The sequence below is a fragment of the Sitodiplosis mosellana genome, unplaced genomic scaffold (assembly GCF_009176505.1).
Source record: "Sitodiplosis mosellana isolate CC-2019 unplaced genomic scaffold, AAFC_SMos_1.0 Smas_scaffold_6226, whole genome shotgun sequence".
Classification (NCBI taxonomy): domain Eukaryota; kingdom Metazoa; phylum Arthropoda; class Insecta; order Diptera; family Cecidomyiidae; genus Sitodiplosis; species Sitodiplosis mosellana.
Window position 1 is genome coordinate 16,365,239 of NW_022601467.1, and position 12,427 is coordinate 16,377,665.

General features: G+C 35.9%; 3 protein-coding genes across 3 annotated transcripts; all 3 read right to left on the reverse strand.

The window, feature by feature from the left end:
• Positions 1-1,831: 1,831 nt before the first annotated feature.
• Positions 1,832-3,410, reverse strand: LOC129578240 (vitelline membrane protein Vm26Ab-like). Its single transcript, XM_055466491.1, has 7 exons — positions 3,334-3,410; positions 3,003-3,123; positions 2,739-2,810; positions 2,609-2,650; positions 2,224-2,544; positions 2,100-2,123; positions 1,832-2,021 (listed from the first exon to the last, which is right to left on the reverse strand). The coding sequence occupies exons 1-7, from the start codon at positions 3,334-3,336 to the stop codon at positions 1,981-1,983; spliced, it is 624 nt and encodes a 207-aa protein (XP_055322466.1). The 5' UTR covers positions 3,337-3,410; the 3' UTR covers positions 1,832-1,980.
• A 4,724-nt stretch (positions 3,411-8,134) lies between these two features.
• LOC129578241 (probable transcriptional regulatory protein Dtur_1615) lies at positions 8,135-9,187 on the reverse strand. The gene is made up of 2 exons (XM_055466493.1): positions 8,924-9,187; positions 8,135-8,851 (listed from the first exon to the last, which is right to left on the reverse strand). The coding sequence occupies exons 1-2, from the start codon at positions 9,102-9,104 to the stop codon at positions 8,208-8,210; spliced, it is 825 nt and encodes a 274-aa protein (XP_055322468.1). The 5' UTR covers positions 9,105-9,187; the 3' UTR covers positions 8,135-8,207.
• Positions 9,188-9,307: 120 nt separating this feature from the next.
• On the reverse strand, positions 9,308-12,269 carry LOC129578242 (N-acetylgalactosamine kinase). The gene is made up of 6 exons (XM_055466494.1): positions 11,027-12,269; positions 10,802-10,969; positions 10,529-10,733; positions 9,927-10,449; positions 9,638-9,824; positions 9,308-9,565 (listed from the first exon to the last, which is right to left on the reverse strand). Exons 1-6 carry the CDS (start codon positions 11,170-11,172, stop codon positions 9,388-9,390), a joined length of 1,407 nt encoding a protein of 468 aa, XP_055322469.1. The 5' UTR covers positions 11,173-12,269; the 3' UTR covers positions 9,308-9,387.
• Between the last annotated feature and the right edge of the window lie 158 nt (positions 12,270-12,427).

Genomic DNA, 12,427 nt, shown 5'->3' on the forward strand with positions numbered 1-12,427 from the left:
AGCTGATTTTTGTTTGTATATTATTAATAAATTATAAAAATGGAATAAAATTTTTTGATGCTGCACATAAGTCTAGACAAAAAAACCGTGCTTTTCATATCCTAATATTGTGAAGAAAACGCATTTCCATTTTCGTAAGGAAGAAAATTTTACATTCATCTAATTCAATTACATTTCAAATATGTACAACGAAATTGTCGATCAGTCTTTGGCAAAACACATAAAATATTCCTGTCCAATGCGAATCTAGAAATAAATGAGATGACATCAAAGCTATAACTCTTCTAGTAATGAAAATAAACTCCATTTGAAAAAGGTTACCGTTGGCCTAAATCAATAAAATGCCGGCAATGCATTGATGATCTCATCATAACTGGATTATCAACATTGTCTCTAACCCAATTTTAAACATATATTGAAAAATGCTAAACATAAATTTCAACCATAGAAAAAGACGGCATATGCTAAATACATTTGCCATTGGTGATCTTGTTCGTCTGAGGCGCGCAGAAAAAATTGCAAGCCGCTTGAAAGATATTATAATGTTGCGAACTAGATTAAGCATTAATTTATTCAAATCAAATTGAACCCCATTATTAACTTGGCAGCGGCTGATATTGATTAAAACATTTAATTTGTCTGAACTGCCCATTTGGCGATATAATTTCATTTGACGTGTTGATTGATTGGACCCACTTTGTATCAATGACATGTCAACTTTTTTGTTGCTGTTCCCATAGATTATTGATGTGTCTTTTCAGCATCCGCGTATTTTGGTCATTCTTTTCATTTATCGTCAAGTGTGTGGGATACTACGTCATCAGAATCTGTTCATAAATATCAAAATTCATCTTTAAAATACATGCGATGAAATATCTATTCAACGGCAATATGTGTCACGAACGAAGACAAGCAATCGATTTTAATATCTGTTCTTTTCTTAAATGGAATTGTCACATATGAAATCATGGGCAGTTTTTTGTGTTAAATATTCTATGCTACGAATCTCTGCACGAGATCTATGGAAATTTTATAGTTGGATTGACATTTCAATGAAAGTTGTTCGTAGTAACGTTTGTAAAAAAAATATGATCAATCGATTACAGATAACATTTGATGACGAAAAACTCGTTTGACACATGTTAAAAAAGTTACTCTACTAATTACTATGATAATTTCTCTCATCTTTTGTTGTACGAAAACAAATGAAAACAAAAATAGAGAGCAACAACTAGCGAATTCATAATTTGCGTAAAACATATGCATAAATCGTCTTTTGTGATTCTGTGTGAGCTTCAACGAAAATAACGGAAGCCATTAAGTAAACAAGAAAGCATGGGTCAAATTCATGGGATGTTATGCCGTTAATTGACCGTCTCATTTCGCGTGTGAACTTGAAAATTATGAAATTCTTATCTGTTTGCAATTCATATCTCGTGTAAACGCCTTCATTCAGAGCTAAATGTGGTGTTAAAACGAGATAATTTGATCACGGCCTTTTTGATACACAGTTGACTCAAACTTGTCTTTAATATGCCAATTTAAGTAACATTAGATTGGATCGTTCGAACAATATAATGTATAACCAAACATAGAACCCAAACGGCGAATATTAGATAAAATCTTGGCCAATGTTTATTTGTTGTAATTTATGGCATTTGATTTTCGAGCATTCTAAATCCATTTAACATATATATTCATGAGTCAATGCGGAATATTCTTGGTCATTTCCACTAATTTCATTGAATTCTATCGTTTTTTTTTCTATGTTCAAGTGTTCTATCTGCAAAATAATTTAAAATGGATTTGGAAGGAAGAAAGAAAAAATCGATTTGTTTTATATTTTTCTGAACTTTATTTTTTTTTATTTTTTGTTCATGCTTTCATTTTCAATACAAATCATGTTTCTTTCGATCTATATCGGTTGTGGGTTAGCTCGCAAACTGGGCGAAACAAATCCATTCAATCTAAATGAACTGTTTAGAGTTGGTTTGGGTTTCTGTAGTTGTAGCCATCGCTTTCTGAAAATTCGATATAAAAAAATATTAAAACTGAACATATGAATGAATCTGAAACAAAACAGTGTACAAAGGACTTACCACTGTAGGTAGCGGCAGCTGGAGCTGAAGTCAAAATTATACGAAAGCAAAAGCATTAGAAATGTTGATGTGATCGAAGTGGCTTCTTTGTGTTAATTTAAAGGGATGAGAAAGTATTAGGTACCTGATTGGAAGCTTGCACCTGAGTAGCTTGGGGCTGAGTAGCTTGGAGCTGAGTAGCTTGGAGCTGAGTAGCTTTGGGCTGAGTAGCTTTGGGCTGGGGCAGCGTATGAGGCGGACAAAGCTGGTGCGGCTTGGAAGCTTGCGCCTGAGTAGCTTGGGGCTGAATAGCTTGGGGCTGAGTAGCTTGGTGCTGAGTAGCTTGGGGCTGAGTAGCTTTGGGCTGAGTAGCTTTGGGCTGGGGCAGCGTATGAGGCGGAAATTGCTGGTTGGGCAGCGAACGATGTTGACAAAGCTGGTGCGGCGAATGCTGGTGCAGCTTCAGCTGTGAAAAAATGAGTTGTTAATTTTAAATGCTTCAAAGACGTGTGTATTTCTTGATCATTTACCGAATGAAGCTTGTGCTGGGGCAGAGAAAGTTTGTTGGAATTCTAAAAGAGGCGAGAGACAGTGGTGTGCAAATTTTGTGAAATTGTGCATAAGATGTGTGGCGTTTGTGTGCAGAAGTGCTGTACTTACGTGGTGCTTCGTATGATTGGGCTCCGACGCTGACGGCACCAGTTTGGTATTCTTGAGCTGGTGCTTGGTAAGCTAAGTGTGCATAAATGGGTAATGGATAATGGGTGCATTGTATTGTGCAATTTGCTTAACTAACAAGAGTGTGTGAATGAAATTCTAGCTTTTCGAAATACGAAAATTGAAAAAATTTGCTATCGATTCATTGTACACAGATCATATAGTGTTATAGTGTGCATGGATGAATAAATCAATTTGTTTGCTTACCTGCGCCGGTGTGAACTGGTGGCAAGTAGTCTTTAGTTGGCAAGCTTGGTGGAAGGTATTTGTTCAAGTGTGGAACATCAGCGCTGGCAGCGGCGACCAAAGCGAGAACGACTAAGAATTTCTAAAACAAAAAATTAAAACGTTCAGTTTCAAACAGTTTTCAACATATTTTTTCTACTTTCTTTAAATAAAATCAAACAAAATGGGTAATCCAATGTGCGAAACGAGTACTTGGGCACTGAACACATTTCAATGTTTTTTTTTGCAAATTTAATCACTTGATACTCTTTTCAGTGTAATACAATTTAAAAGATTGCAAATAACTGCTCACCATTTTGAACGGGTTTGTTTTTTTATTTTTTCGGCTAGAACCACAGAATATCTCTTGACCAACGGTAGGATGGCTAGTGAATGATTTCTTAGCTGGACGGTGGCATCTTTTATAGCAAAAATTTCGGTGTTCGTCCATTTGCAGTAGCAATGTTAAAACCGGTCATTTGCCTTTTTTCCTTTCGTCCATATTTCGCCTGCGAAACATTTGAACCACAATAATTAACGTATTAGTGGTTCATCGTTTAGTCGTAGCTATATTTTTTGTTTCTTTCTCTACTACTGCTTCCTCTAGCACACGAACATACGTGAGAAAATAACGATGCCCAACATCATACACATGCATGTGTATGTGCAAACGTTGTTGGCAACTCATAAAAACAAACAACGTTACACCGCACAAATCATAGTTTGTGCATTGAGACGGTGGGGTTGTTTGTTTCGAGCTATGATTTCACTCCTTACACTCAGAGTGATTAGTCGCGTTGGCATCGATGAACATTAGTGCGTTATTATTTCACATAGATAATTTTATGCGATCTCCATCCAGCAAGCCATATCAATTATTTATGCTAGCTTATGCCAATTCTTTTTTAGCATTTGGTTGAGTTATTGACTCAACACAGAAAGAGATGGAGAGATAAAGGAACGTTTCAGTTTCTGTCGAAAAAGATTCATATGATCACATCCATGGGAAACAATTTATTCTAAACAATTCATTTATCACATTCAAAATGTGTGTATTTATCTATCCATTGAATATGGTGAATGTCGACCACGAAAGCGGATATTCTACGTATCGGTATGACAAAATCGAATTGATTAATTTTTAACCATAAATATTGTGTTGTTTCATTATATGCCACTAAAATGTTGCGTTTCACATTCACACATTGGAATATACACACAAAAAAAGTGTTTTCGTGCCAATGCGATGAAATGAAGGAGGTATTTAATCTTTTTATGCTAGTTAAAGAAGCAACAAAATAAACTAAATCAGAGCTATGACGAATCTTTGAATAATAATAATAATATGTGTGACAAAAAATATGGAACATCTTTCAGAAGCATTAATGAATCCAATTTATTTTTTCTTTGTTTCGGTCGTGATCCTTCGAAGCATAAATGCAAATATTATGTCACCGTTTGAATCAAACGACTATTTCGAAAACGAGTCTTACGAGAACCATCGATACTTTTTTAAAGAAGTTTGCTCGTGTTATTCTAACAAGTAAAGGTCCCCAAGTGTCCCACGTCGATTTTAAATTTGAGTATACAGATCGATAGGATATGAAAAAAAAGTAATATTGACAAAAGGGCAGCGGCCCCTTTTGGGGTATAGTGGGGATATGGCCCCTTCTTTACAATGCTTCGTCTGGTGGTTTTTACATAAAAATGCAATTTTCTCATACTAGAAATCGTTTGAGGACAAAAATATGACGATATGAAATGTTCAAGATACTCTAGAGAATCAAATGACACCTTGGGTGGAGTTGCCCTCCACCCCTGAAATGAAATGGAGGGTCAAAAAGTGAAAAAATAGCGAAAAATGACCAATGCATCCCCAAAATAGTGTCAAATAGGGTCAAACCCCCCTTAACCCTCCGAACAAATTATATTTTTGGATTCTTCGTGAAAAATTACTTTAATTTTACTCATGGGTCACCCCCTCCGAGCCCTTCTTTTGGGAGTCCCCATACAATAATTTTGAAAAAAACTAATTTTTTCTGTATATCCAAAAAAACCCTTCACCCCCGAACAAATTACATTTTTGGATTCCTCGTGAAAAAGTACTTTTAGGTTTAGATGATTTCCCATCAAAAAAATCATCCCTTATGTCCTAATTTAAGGACGGAATGTTAAACAAATCGCACCCCAAACCTTCTAATGTATTCCGGCCTTGGTTTAGAGCATAAGAGATGATTTTTTTGATGGGAAATCATCTAAACCTAAAAGTACTTTTTCACGAGGAATCCAAAAATGTAATTTGTTCGGGGGTGAAGGGTTTTTTTGGATATACAGAAAAAATTAGTTTTTTTCAAAATTATTGTATGGGGACTCCCAAAAGAAGGGCTCGGAGGGGGTGACCCATGAGTAAAATAGATAGCCCAGAAAAAATTAGCTATAGTTGGTCTCATATTTCTATGCAAAATTTCCATTCCAAAGGGTAGAAAATTGACTTTTTAATAATTGACCCCAAATGGGGAGGCAATTAAAACTATTCAATTTCTGGGATACTGGGTGCGGGGGGCCGTTGAGAAAATACATTTTCCCACTAATTTGGGTATGAGGAATCCGAATTTTTGGGTTTTACGTCGAAAAAATGTACCCCCTGGGCAGGAGACCCCCCACCCCCCATTGGGGGTCAAAAAATTGGAGGGCGGCTACCCAAAAAAAATTTTCTCATCATTCTGAACAACTTTGCCATACATCATTTTTTGATTGGACGAAGTTTAACAAAGGGGGGTACTCTATCCCCACTATACCCCAAAAGGGGCCGCTGCCCTTTTGTCAATATTACTTTTTTTTCATATCCTATCGATCTGTATACTCAAATTTAAAATCGACGTGGGACACTTGGGGACCTTTACTTGTAAGCAATAATCAGTGGTATTCTTTCTTGTCGAAGAAAAAAAAAGTCGATCTTTTTTCTAGAAGAAAACATTTTTTTGAAGAAGAAATTGATGTTTTTTCATTAGTATCTCCATAAATCGATAAAAACAATATTGATTAGTTTTCAAGTTTTTACATATCGATGACCGCGATAACTGATTTACTGATCGTTGCTGTAAATATATTTTGATTTATGTTGACAAGGCAATGACGTTCCGTCTATTCTCTCTCGCACAGACTAAAATTACGATGTGACCAGAAAAAAAAGCAAACGGTGTCGTAAAAAAAGCTATTCATACGTTGGAATACAATTGACGCAGACAAGTCTTTTGTGTTCACTTACTTCAACAAACGCGTCTCAGTGTGATCAATGACTCTTGTCTATGGAGTTGGATGCTATTGAACAGTGCTCATCAGTGTATTCAACTGTCTTCAAAATTCTTGCTAAAAAACAAACCTGCGATATAAATCAAATTTACGACGAATCAGATTGCAGTTTATTCGAAACATGTACTAGTTCCAACTATGACAAGAACTATTGAGGCACATAAATGCGTCATTTCTTCCTGTCCAGGTGAAACCAAAAAAAAGCACCAACAAAAAGGAGCAACATTATCGCGATTCTTTTAAAATGACTGGTTATTAATACGAAAGCGAGGGATCTGGTTTTTGACCATGCGGCTTTTGTGAGATGCCGGCGACAAAAGTCTCGCTGTGAAAAATTCTTTCATCAAATTTTATTGAGTAGCATCAAATTTGAATGTCAATTTGTCCGATAGCGTGAGTTGCTTGACATTTGAATTTTGTTTGCAAGAGACAAACAACATTGTGTATATTTTCATCATTGGCCAACCGGCAACAACAACAAGGCAAAAGATCTTAAAAAAATGTCTCATCTTCTCTTTTATGTGACCATAATTGTATTCGATTTCCTTTTTTGCATATTTTTTTTTCTTCGCCAAATTGTTGGTGTTTTATATTTTCGAGAAAAAAAAACTTGATATTTTTGGCTACCATCATCCGTTCGGTTTGCCTACGTGCACATCTTTATTAATCTAATGTTCATGATCACGCGTACTATTGATGAAAAAAGTATGGAAATATTCTTAATGTGTGATCATTTTTATTTTTGGCTCTTCAACTTCTCACATGAATATGATTTGCATGAAAAGTGAGTAACTGGTAAAGTGAGAGGTGAACTAAATGGACAGCAGGACTAATGTGGTCAACATATTTACAATTTAATTGAGAATTTTTTGTTTTTAATTCATATTGACACTTAATGGATTGTGCCACAATGGGATTGTATCGACAGTGAAACAAAAATATCTTCTTTCGTGAGAAATAGAGAAAAAAAAACTGATTATTTAAGATCTATATCAAACATTGACAATAAAAAGTTAAAATATTTTTTTGCGACATAACGAAACTATAAAAAGGAGAGAAAGAGAATCCAAAAATAAAAAAAAATTGACGTTTAAAACTTGCATAACTTGCATTACTTAATGTATTCGTATTTTAGATATTTTATCATCAATAGATCGGTCGACGTTTGTTTAGCTTTTTAAATTGTATCAAATTGTTTATGTGATGCTTTGACACACCGGTTCCTTTCAATCCCATAAAAAAAAACACATCAAAATTTGCCGACGTCCATTGGTAACAAATTGAAACGAACATTGGTAGAGGTCAATCGGTGCACATATTATGAAGAAAAAAACTGTGAATAAAAAGACAACCATAAAAAATGAAACAGCGGATGAATCATGCCCGAAGAGATTTATATCGTTTGATCAGGAAAAACAATTAAAACTATGGCAATCGATGAATGTGATATTTAGTTTTCACATCGTCCCATATATTAACATCTCGTATCGTATATTATTGTTACATATGATTTCCTAGGTATTGATCCATATCGCGTCGTCGCTGCAATAAATTTTGTATCAAGGATTTACTGCCGGTCAAATATGTCGATGATATTTAGTATTATCAAGTGTATTTATCGATTATCATAACTTTTTTTGCAGCAAACTTCATTTTTGTATACCGTTGCTATGAAAACCGCATTTAGTCCATTTGAATTACCTGCTTTGGTCATAATCCATTTAAACCACCTTGAATACAATCCAAAACAAAAATCAATTTAATCAAATAAAATCCAGTGAACTGATTCAAAGAAGAATAAATTGAATTCATATCATAAAATTGTATTTATTTATCTTTTCAACCGTCTAAACGTGTGGTTAATATCGATCTCTCTCATGAACTTTCATCGTCATCATCTAAATTATCATAGACTTCATCGAATCCATCGATGTTTTCTAGTTTTGTTTTAAATTTATTATAATCGTTCAATTCACCCTCAGTCAACTGCACCAGTTGAACGTTCGGAAAGAATTCAACTTCAGAGTGCTCAATTTTATAGCCGGCTGTCGAGAGTTTTTGTCGTACTCTCAAGAATTCCCTTGGTTCACAGAAAAATGTGACTTGTCGTTCGACTGCATTAAACACTTCAATATCCTCTGCTCCACATTCGATGGCATCACTCAAACATTCGTCTTCGATATTCTCCGGACTGATTCCATCGCGTGCAATGACATTGACTACACCGCGTTCGACAAATAAGCGTTTTGTGTTTATTGCATCTACCAAATGTTTCCTGAATACGGTAGCAATCTGAATTTTCGTGTGTGCCAGATTATCTGTACAAATGGCAATGACGACATACAGTTTTTTGTACAATTTTCCTTCGAACAGGTGCCTCTGGAAGGCGGTTTTATCCTTTGTATCGACCAATTTCTTCAAGAGATTTTGAATGGTCGCTTTTGGTACATCACGTCGTTGAGCCTCTTCAATTGCATTCCGTAACGTAGTGTTTAGTTCCGGATTTGGTGATCCACCATCTGCAAATATAGACGCATTCATTTGAGCCGTGAAAAACACCAAGCAAAATTTTCATTAAAAAGAGAACAAACCATTGGCAGCGAGACGCAGCAATCGCATTTGTTTCGCAATCATTTGGGCTCGTTGTTGATCATTCTCCGATTTGATGTGCTTGATATTCTGCCATTTGGCATGACCTTTCAAATTGAACGCCGATGTTTGCACAAAACGCTTTGCGATGCTGATTAACATCAAGTCCACCGATTTTAGCATGTTTCAATCGTTTATTTACCACTCATTTTTCTAGAGTTGGAAAGAAGATGAACAAAAACTTTACAAAACATAACCTAAATGCCGATGTTTCAATGTCAACCAATCAGCTGTTGAGCGATAGCTGCAAAGTTTTTCCAATAGATGGCACCACATATGTGATATATATCGGCAATGAAAATCAATGATAAACAAACAAAAATCGATTTTCGGTAAATTGATGCATTTTATTTTTTGTCCCCTCAATACAGACATTTTGCAATTTTTACAAATACGGTATAACATTTTATTGTGGATTTAAGTAGATTGCAGCACCTCGTTGTGGATTTGTTACAAATACTACATTATCGGCATCACTTTCATCATAGTCCGGTGAATGCTTGAAATATTTCTCTTTCAATTCGTTGATATACTTTGAACTGCTTTCCAGTGAGTCGCAAATGGCAACGATGCATCCGCCCCAACTGCAGAAAATTTAAGAATCGTTTTAATATTTTTTTTTCTCCAAATAAAAGAAATTCTTTGTCGATATTTACCCAGCGCCGGTAAGACGAGCACTCACACCAAATCGATCTGAAATATCGACTAATCGATTCAGATTTTCGTGTGAACATTCGTACAGTTCATTCAAGCTAAAATGCGATTCGCGCATCAGTTTGCCCAAATCTTCAACATTTCCGCTTTTTGTGGCCACCTCACGGAATTGAGCCACTCGAAGTGCCTCTGAAAGTCGAATGGAAATTAAGTGTTTAAAAGATGTTATGGCTATGGTATAAAATGCAAAAAAATTTCATTAATTTCAGACAGAATTGCTTTGAATTGTACCTTGAATGACATGCATGGCACGCTGACGCAATTTGAATTTTTCCAAATGCTTCGTATTGGGCGTTAACAATTGGTTCTCAAATTCATTCTCATCCACTTCCAACACACCAATGATATCGTCTCTTGAGTAGAGATCTTGTGTTAAAATTCGATCGGCGAACGCTTCAAAATCAGCCAGCGAACACTTTAATCTCTTCTGCAGCATTGCAAATCGTTCCAACTCTCGCCACGGTAAATTTGCACTCTTGGCAAGTATTCGGCAGGCCAATCGACATTCGATGACCCGTTGATTGAAATCAGATGTGGCCGCTTTGTTTGCCCGTGTCAAACTGTTGGCAATGACAAAGTAGGCATTCGAAGGTAAATTGGTTGAAGTTGCTGTCAATGGTTCCCATTCAATGTACTGAGCACATCCTTCGACCGCTAAAAATGCTATCGCCTGATCCATTCCACCTCCTTGGGTGCCGATGTACCTTTCACACTTTGCTGAAATGTCCGCCAGAGTGGTTTTGTTCAAGCTAAACTATTTTTAAAAAGCAAAATGTATCGATCAAAACAAAAATCCATTTGGAAAAATTGCGTTCAAAGTGAAGGCAACGAACCTCATTCACAAAACTGGTAGCCAATGTAGCGGCACTAACCAAGGCACTTGAGCTCGATAGACCGGCTGCTGGTGGAATATTGCCGGATACTGTGACATACATACCGCATTGTTTGCCATTCGGCAGCTCATCATAGATTCCTTTGACACCACACAGAAAGTAATTGTACCATTCTGGTGGAATGGCATTTTCTGGCACTTTGATACTAAAACATTTGAAAAATAAAATGATGTGAAAATTTGAAAAATCGAGAAAAATATATGGTTCACATACTTGATCGCATCTACGGCGCATTCAGTCGACTTGTATCGTTCATTGGTGTTTGTAATGTGTAAAATTCGATCATCGGATGGTGCAGCTGCAAGAAGAATGCTCTGTTCAACTGCCATCGGCAACACTGGATAGCCGCAATAGTCAATATGTTCACCGATCAGATTTACCCTGTAAATGCATATGTTTAGTAAATAGTCACTTTCCGAACATATTAAATTGTCTTACCGGCCGGGAACGTTGACAAAGAATGTTGGTTCACGTTTAAAATACGCTTGGAATGCATCACGTAGAATGTTCAGTCGTTGTGAATTGTTGATGTTTTGTAGGTCGTTCAAACTACCAACTGAAATGTCATTCGAAGTGTCAGTCATGTTGTTGGTGTTGCTTCTGTGTGCGCTCTCTATGACGTGTCAACCGTTGGCCTCTTCTTCTTCGCTTTTTGTTTACAACGCAACGAAAATATTTTGTCTGGAATGTGTTTGAAAGCGATTGAATGAAGTTTTTTTTTTCGCTTTACCTAGTAAAGATTTTAATCAGTGTCCATTCATGAATCCGGCCAATCGTATCAAATTTATTTTCAATGCCAACGTTCTATCAAAAAAAAAATTCTTTATCCCTCCAAAAAAAAGAGAGTGAATACACTGACGTCTACCAAAGCGGTCCAATTCATATAGATATCGAAGCAAAACTGAATTCAGAGCTTCAAATATGTTGATTCGAATGATAATGTCAAGAGCCGCACACAGAACAAAGTGACACATCCAATTGAATGAAACATTTACATCGAAATATGTTTTTTTGTTTTGTTTTTATATTTCTCTTTCGTTTCGTATCAAAACTCGACCCGTCGATGTTGTTGTCGTCGTTGTCGTCGTCGTCACACTTATTCAGAATTGTTTTGACCGCTTCACATGGATACTTCAAATCTACTGCATCGTTCTTCATTTATTTCACTCTTTTGTTGATATCTTTCAAAACAGACCCATTCAATTACTTCAGACGACGTTTAATGCGTTGATAACGAATGATTTTTTTAAGGTGAACGATCTTGATAAGACCATTTGTAAACAAATTAAACCGTTTGTCGTGCTGAAATGTATTTGTCTGCTGTGCATGTCATAAAGTAGAATCCGTAACAGGAATACTTATTATTAGCGCATGAGCATGATTTCGTTGGAAATTGTTTAGCGTTTGCTGTTCTCTTTCCCATTGCAATTTTGCCACTTTAATTTTCTTTTCGTTTTTTCATTCGTATCGATAGATAGGTTTTTTTTTTCTCGTGAATAAATTATTGTTATTGGCTGGTTTCATGTCATGTAAATGCGTTTAAATTTTTATCTCTTTCTTATTTTCCAAGAATCAATTCATCACGACTTCAATGCGTACTAATTATGAAAGAAAAAGATTATCAATTAGAATTTAAATATGAATGCATTCTTTCGTGTACTCTTTTCCGTCAGCGATGAACTGAATGTTTCAGTGAAACATGTGTACGGCATGTATGAATACCCGGATTGCATAGATTAAGGCGGCAATTATATCAAACAACGCTCGTGGAGTTGGTTGATTATTTTGAATGAATATCAAAAGCTCAACACGATTCAAAAGTTCTCACAAGACCATCGG

Bases quoted from the DNA above. Each gene is read 5' to 3' on its own strand.
- LOC129578240 (XM_055466491.1), bottom strand. The intron at 2,545-2,608 runs GTAAATGATCAA...ATTTTTTCACAG, and splicing joins CCCAGCACAAGCTTCATTCG to CTGAAGCTGCACCAGCATTC. The intron at 2,124-2,223 runs GTACCTAATACT...TTTTGACTTCAG, and splicing joins AGGTGCAAGCTTCCAATCAG to CTCCAGCTGCCGCTACCTAC.
- LOC129578241 (XM_055466493.1), bottom strand. From the start codon at position 9,104: ATGCTAAAATCGGTGGACTTGATGTTAATCAGCATCGCAAAGCGTTTT. The intron at 8,852-8,923 runs GTTTGTTCTCTT...CTATATTTGCAG, and splicing joins GCTGCGTCTCGCTGCCAATG to ATGGTGGATCACCAAATCCG.
- LOC129578242 (XM_055466494.1), bottom strand. From the start codon at position 11,172: ATGACTGACACTTCGAATGACATTTCAGTTGGTAGTTTGAACGACCTA. The intron at 10,970-11,026 runs GTAAGACAATTT...ATGCATTTACAG, and splicing joins TTTGTCAACGTTCCCGGCCG to GGTAAATCTGATCGGTGAAC. The intron at 9,825-9,926 runs GTACAATTCAAA...TTCGACTTTCAG, and splicing joins TGCCATGCATGTCATTCAAG to AGGCACTTCGAGTGGCTCAA.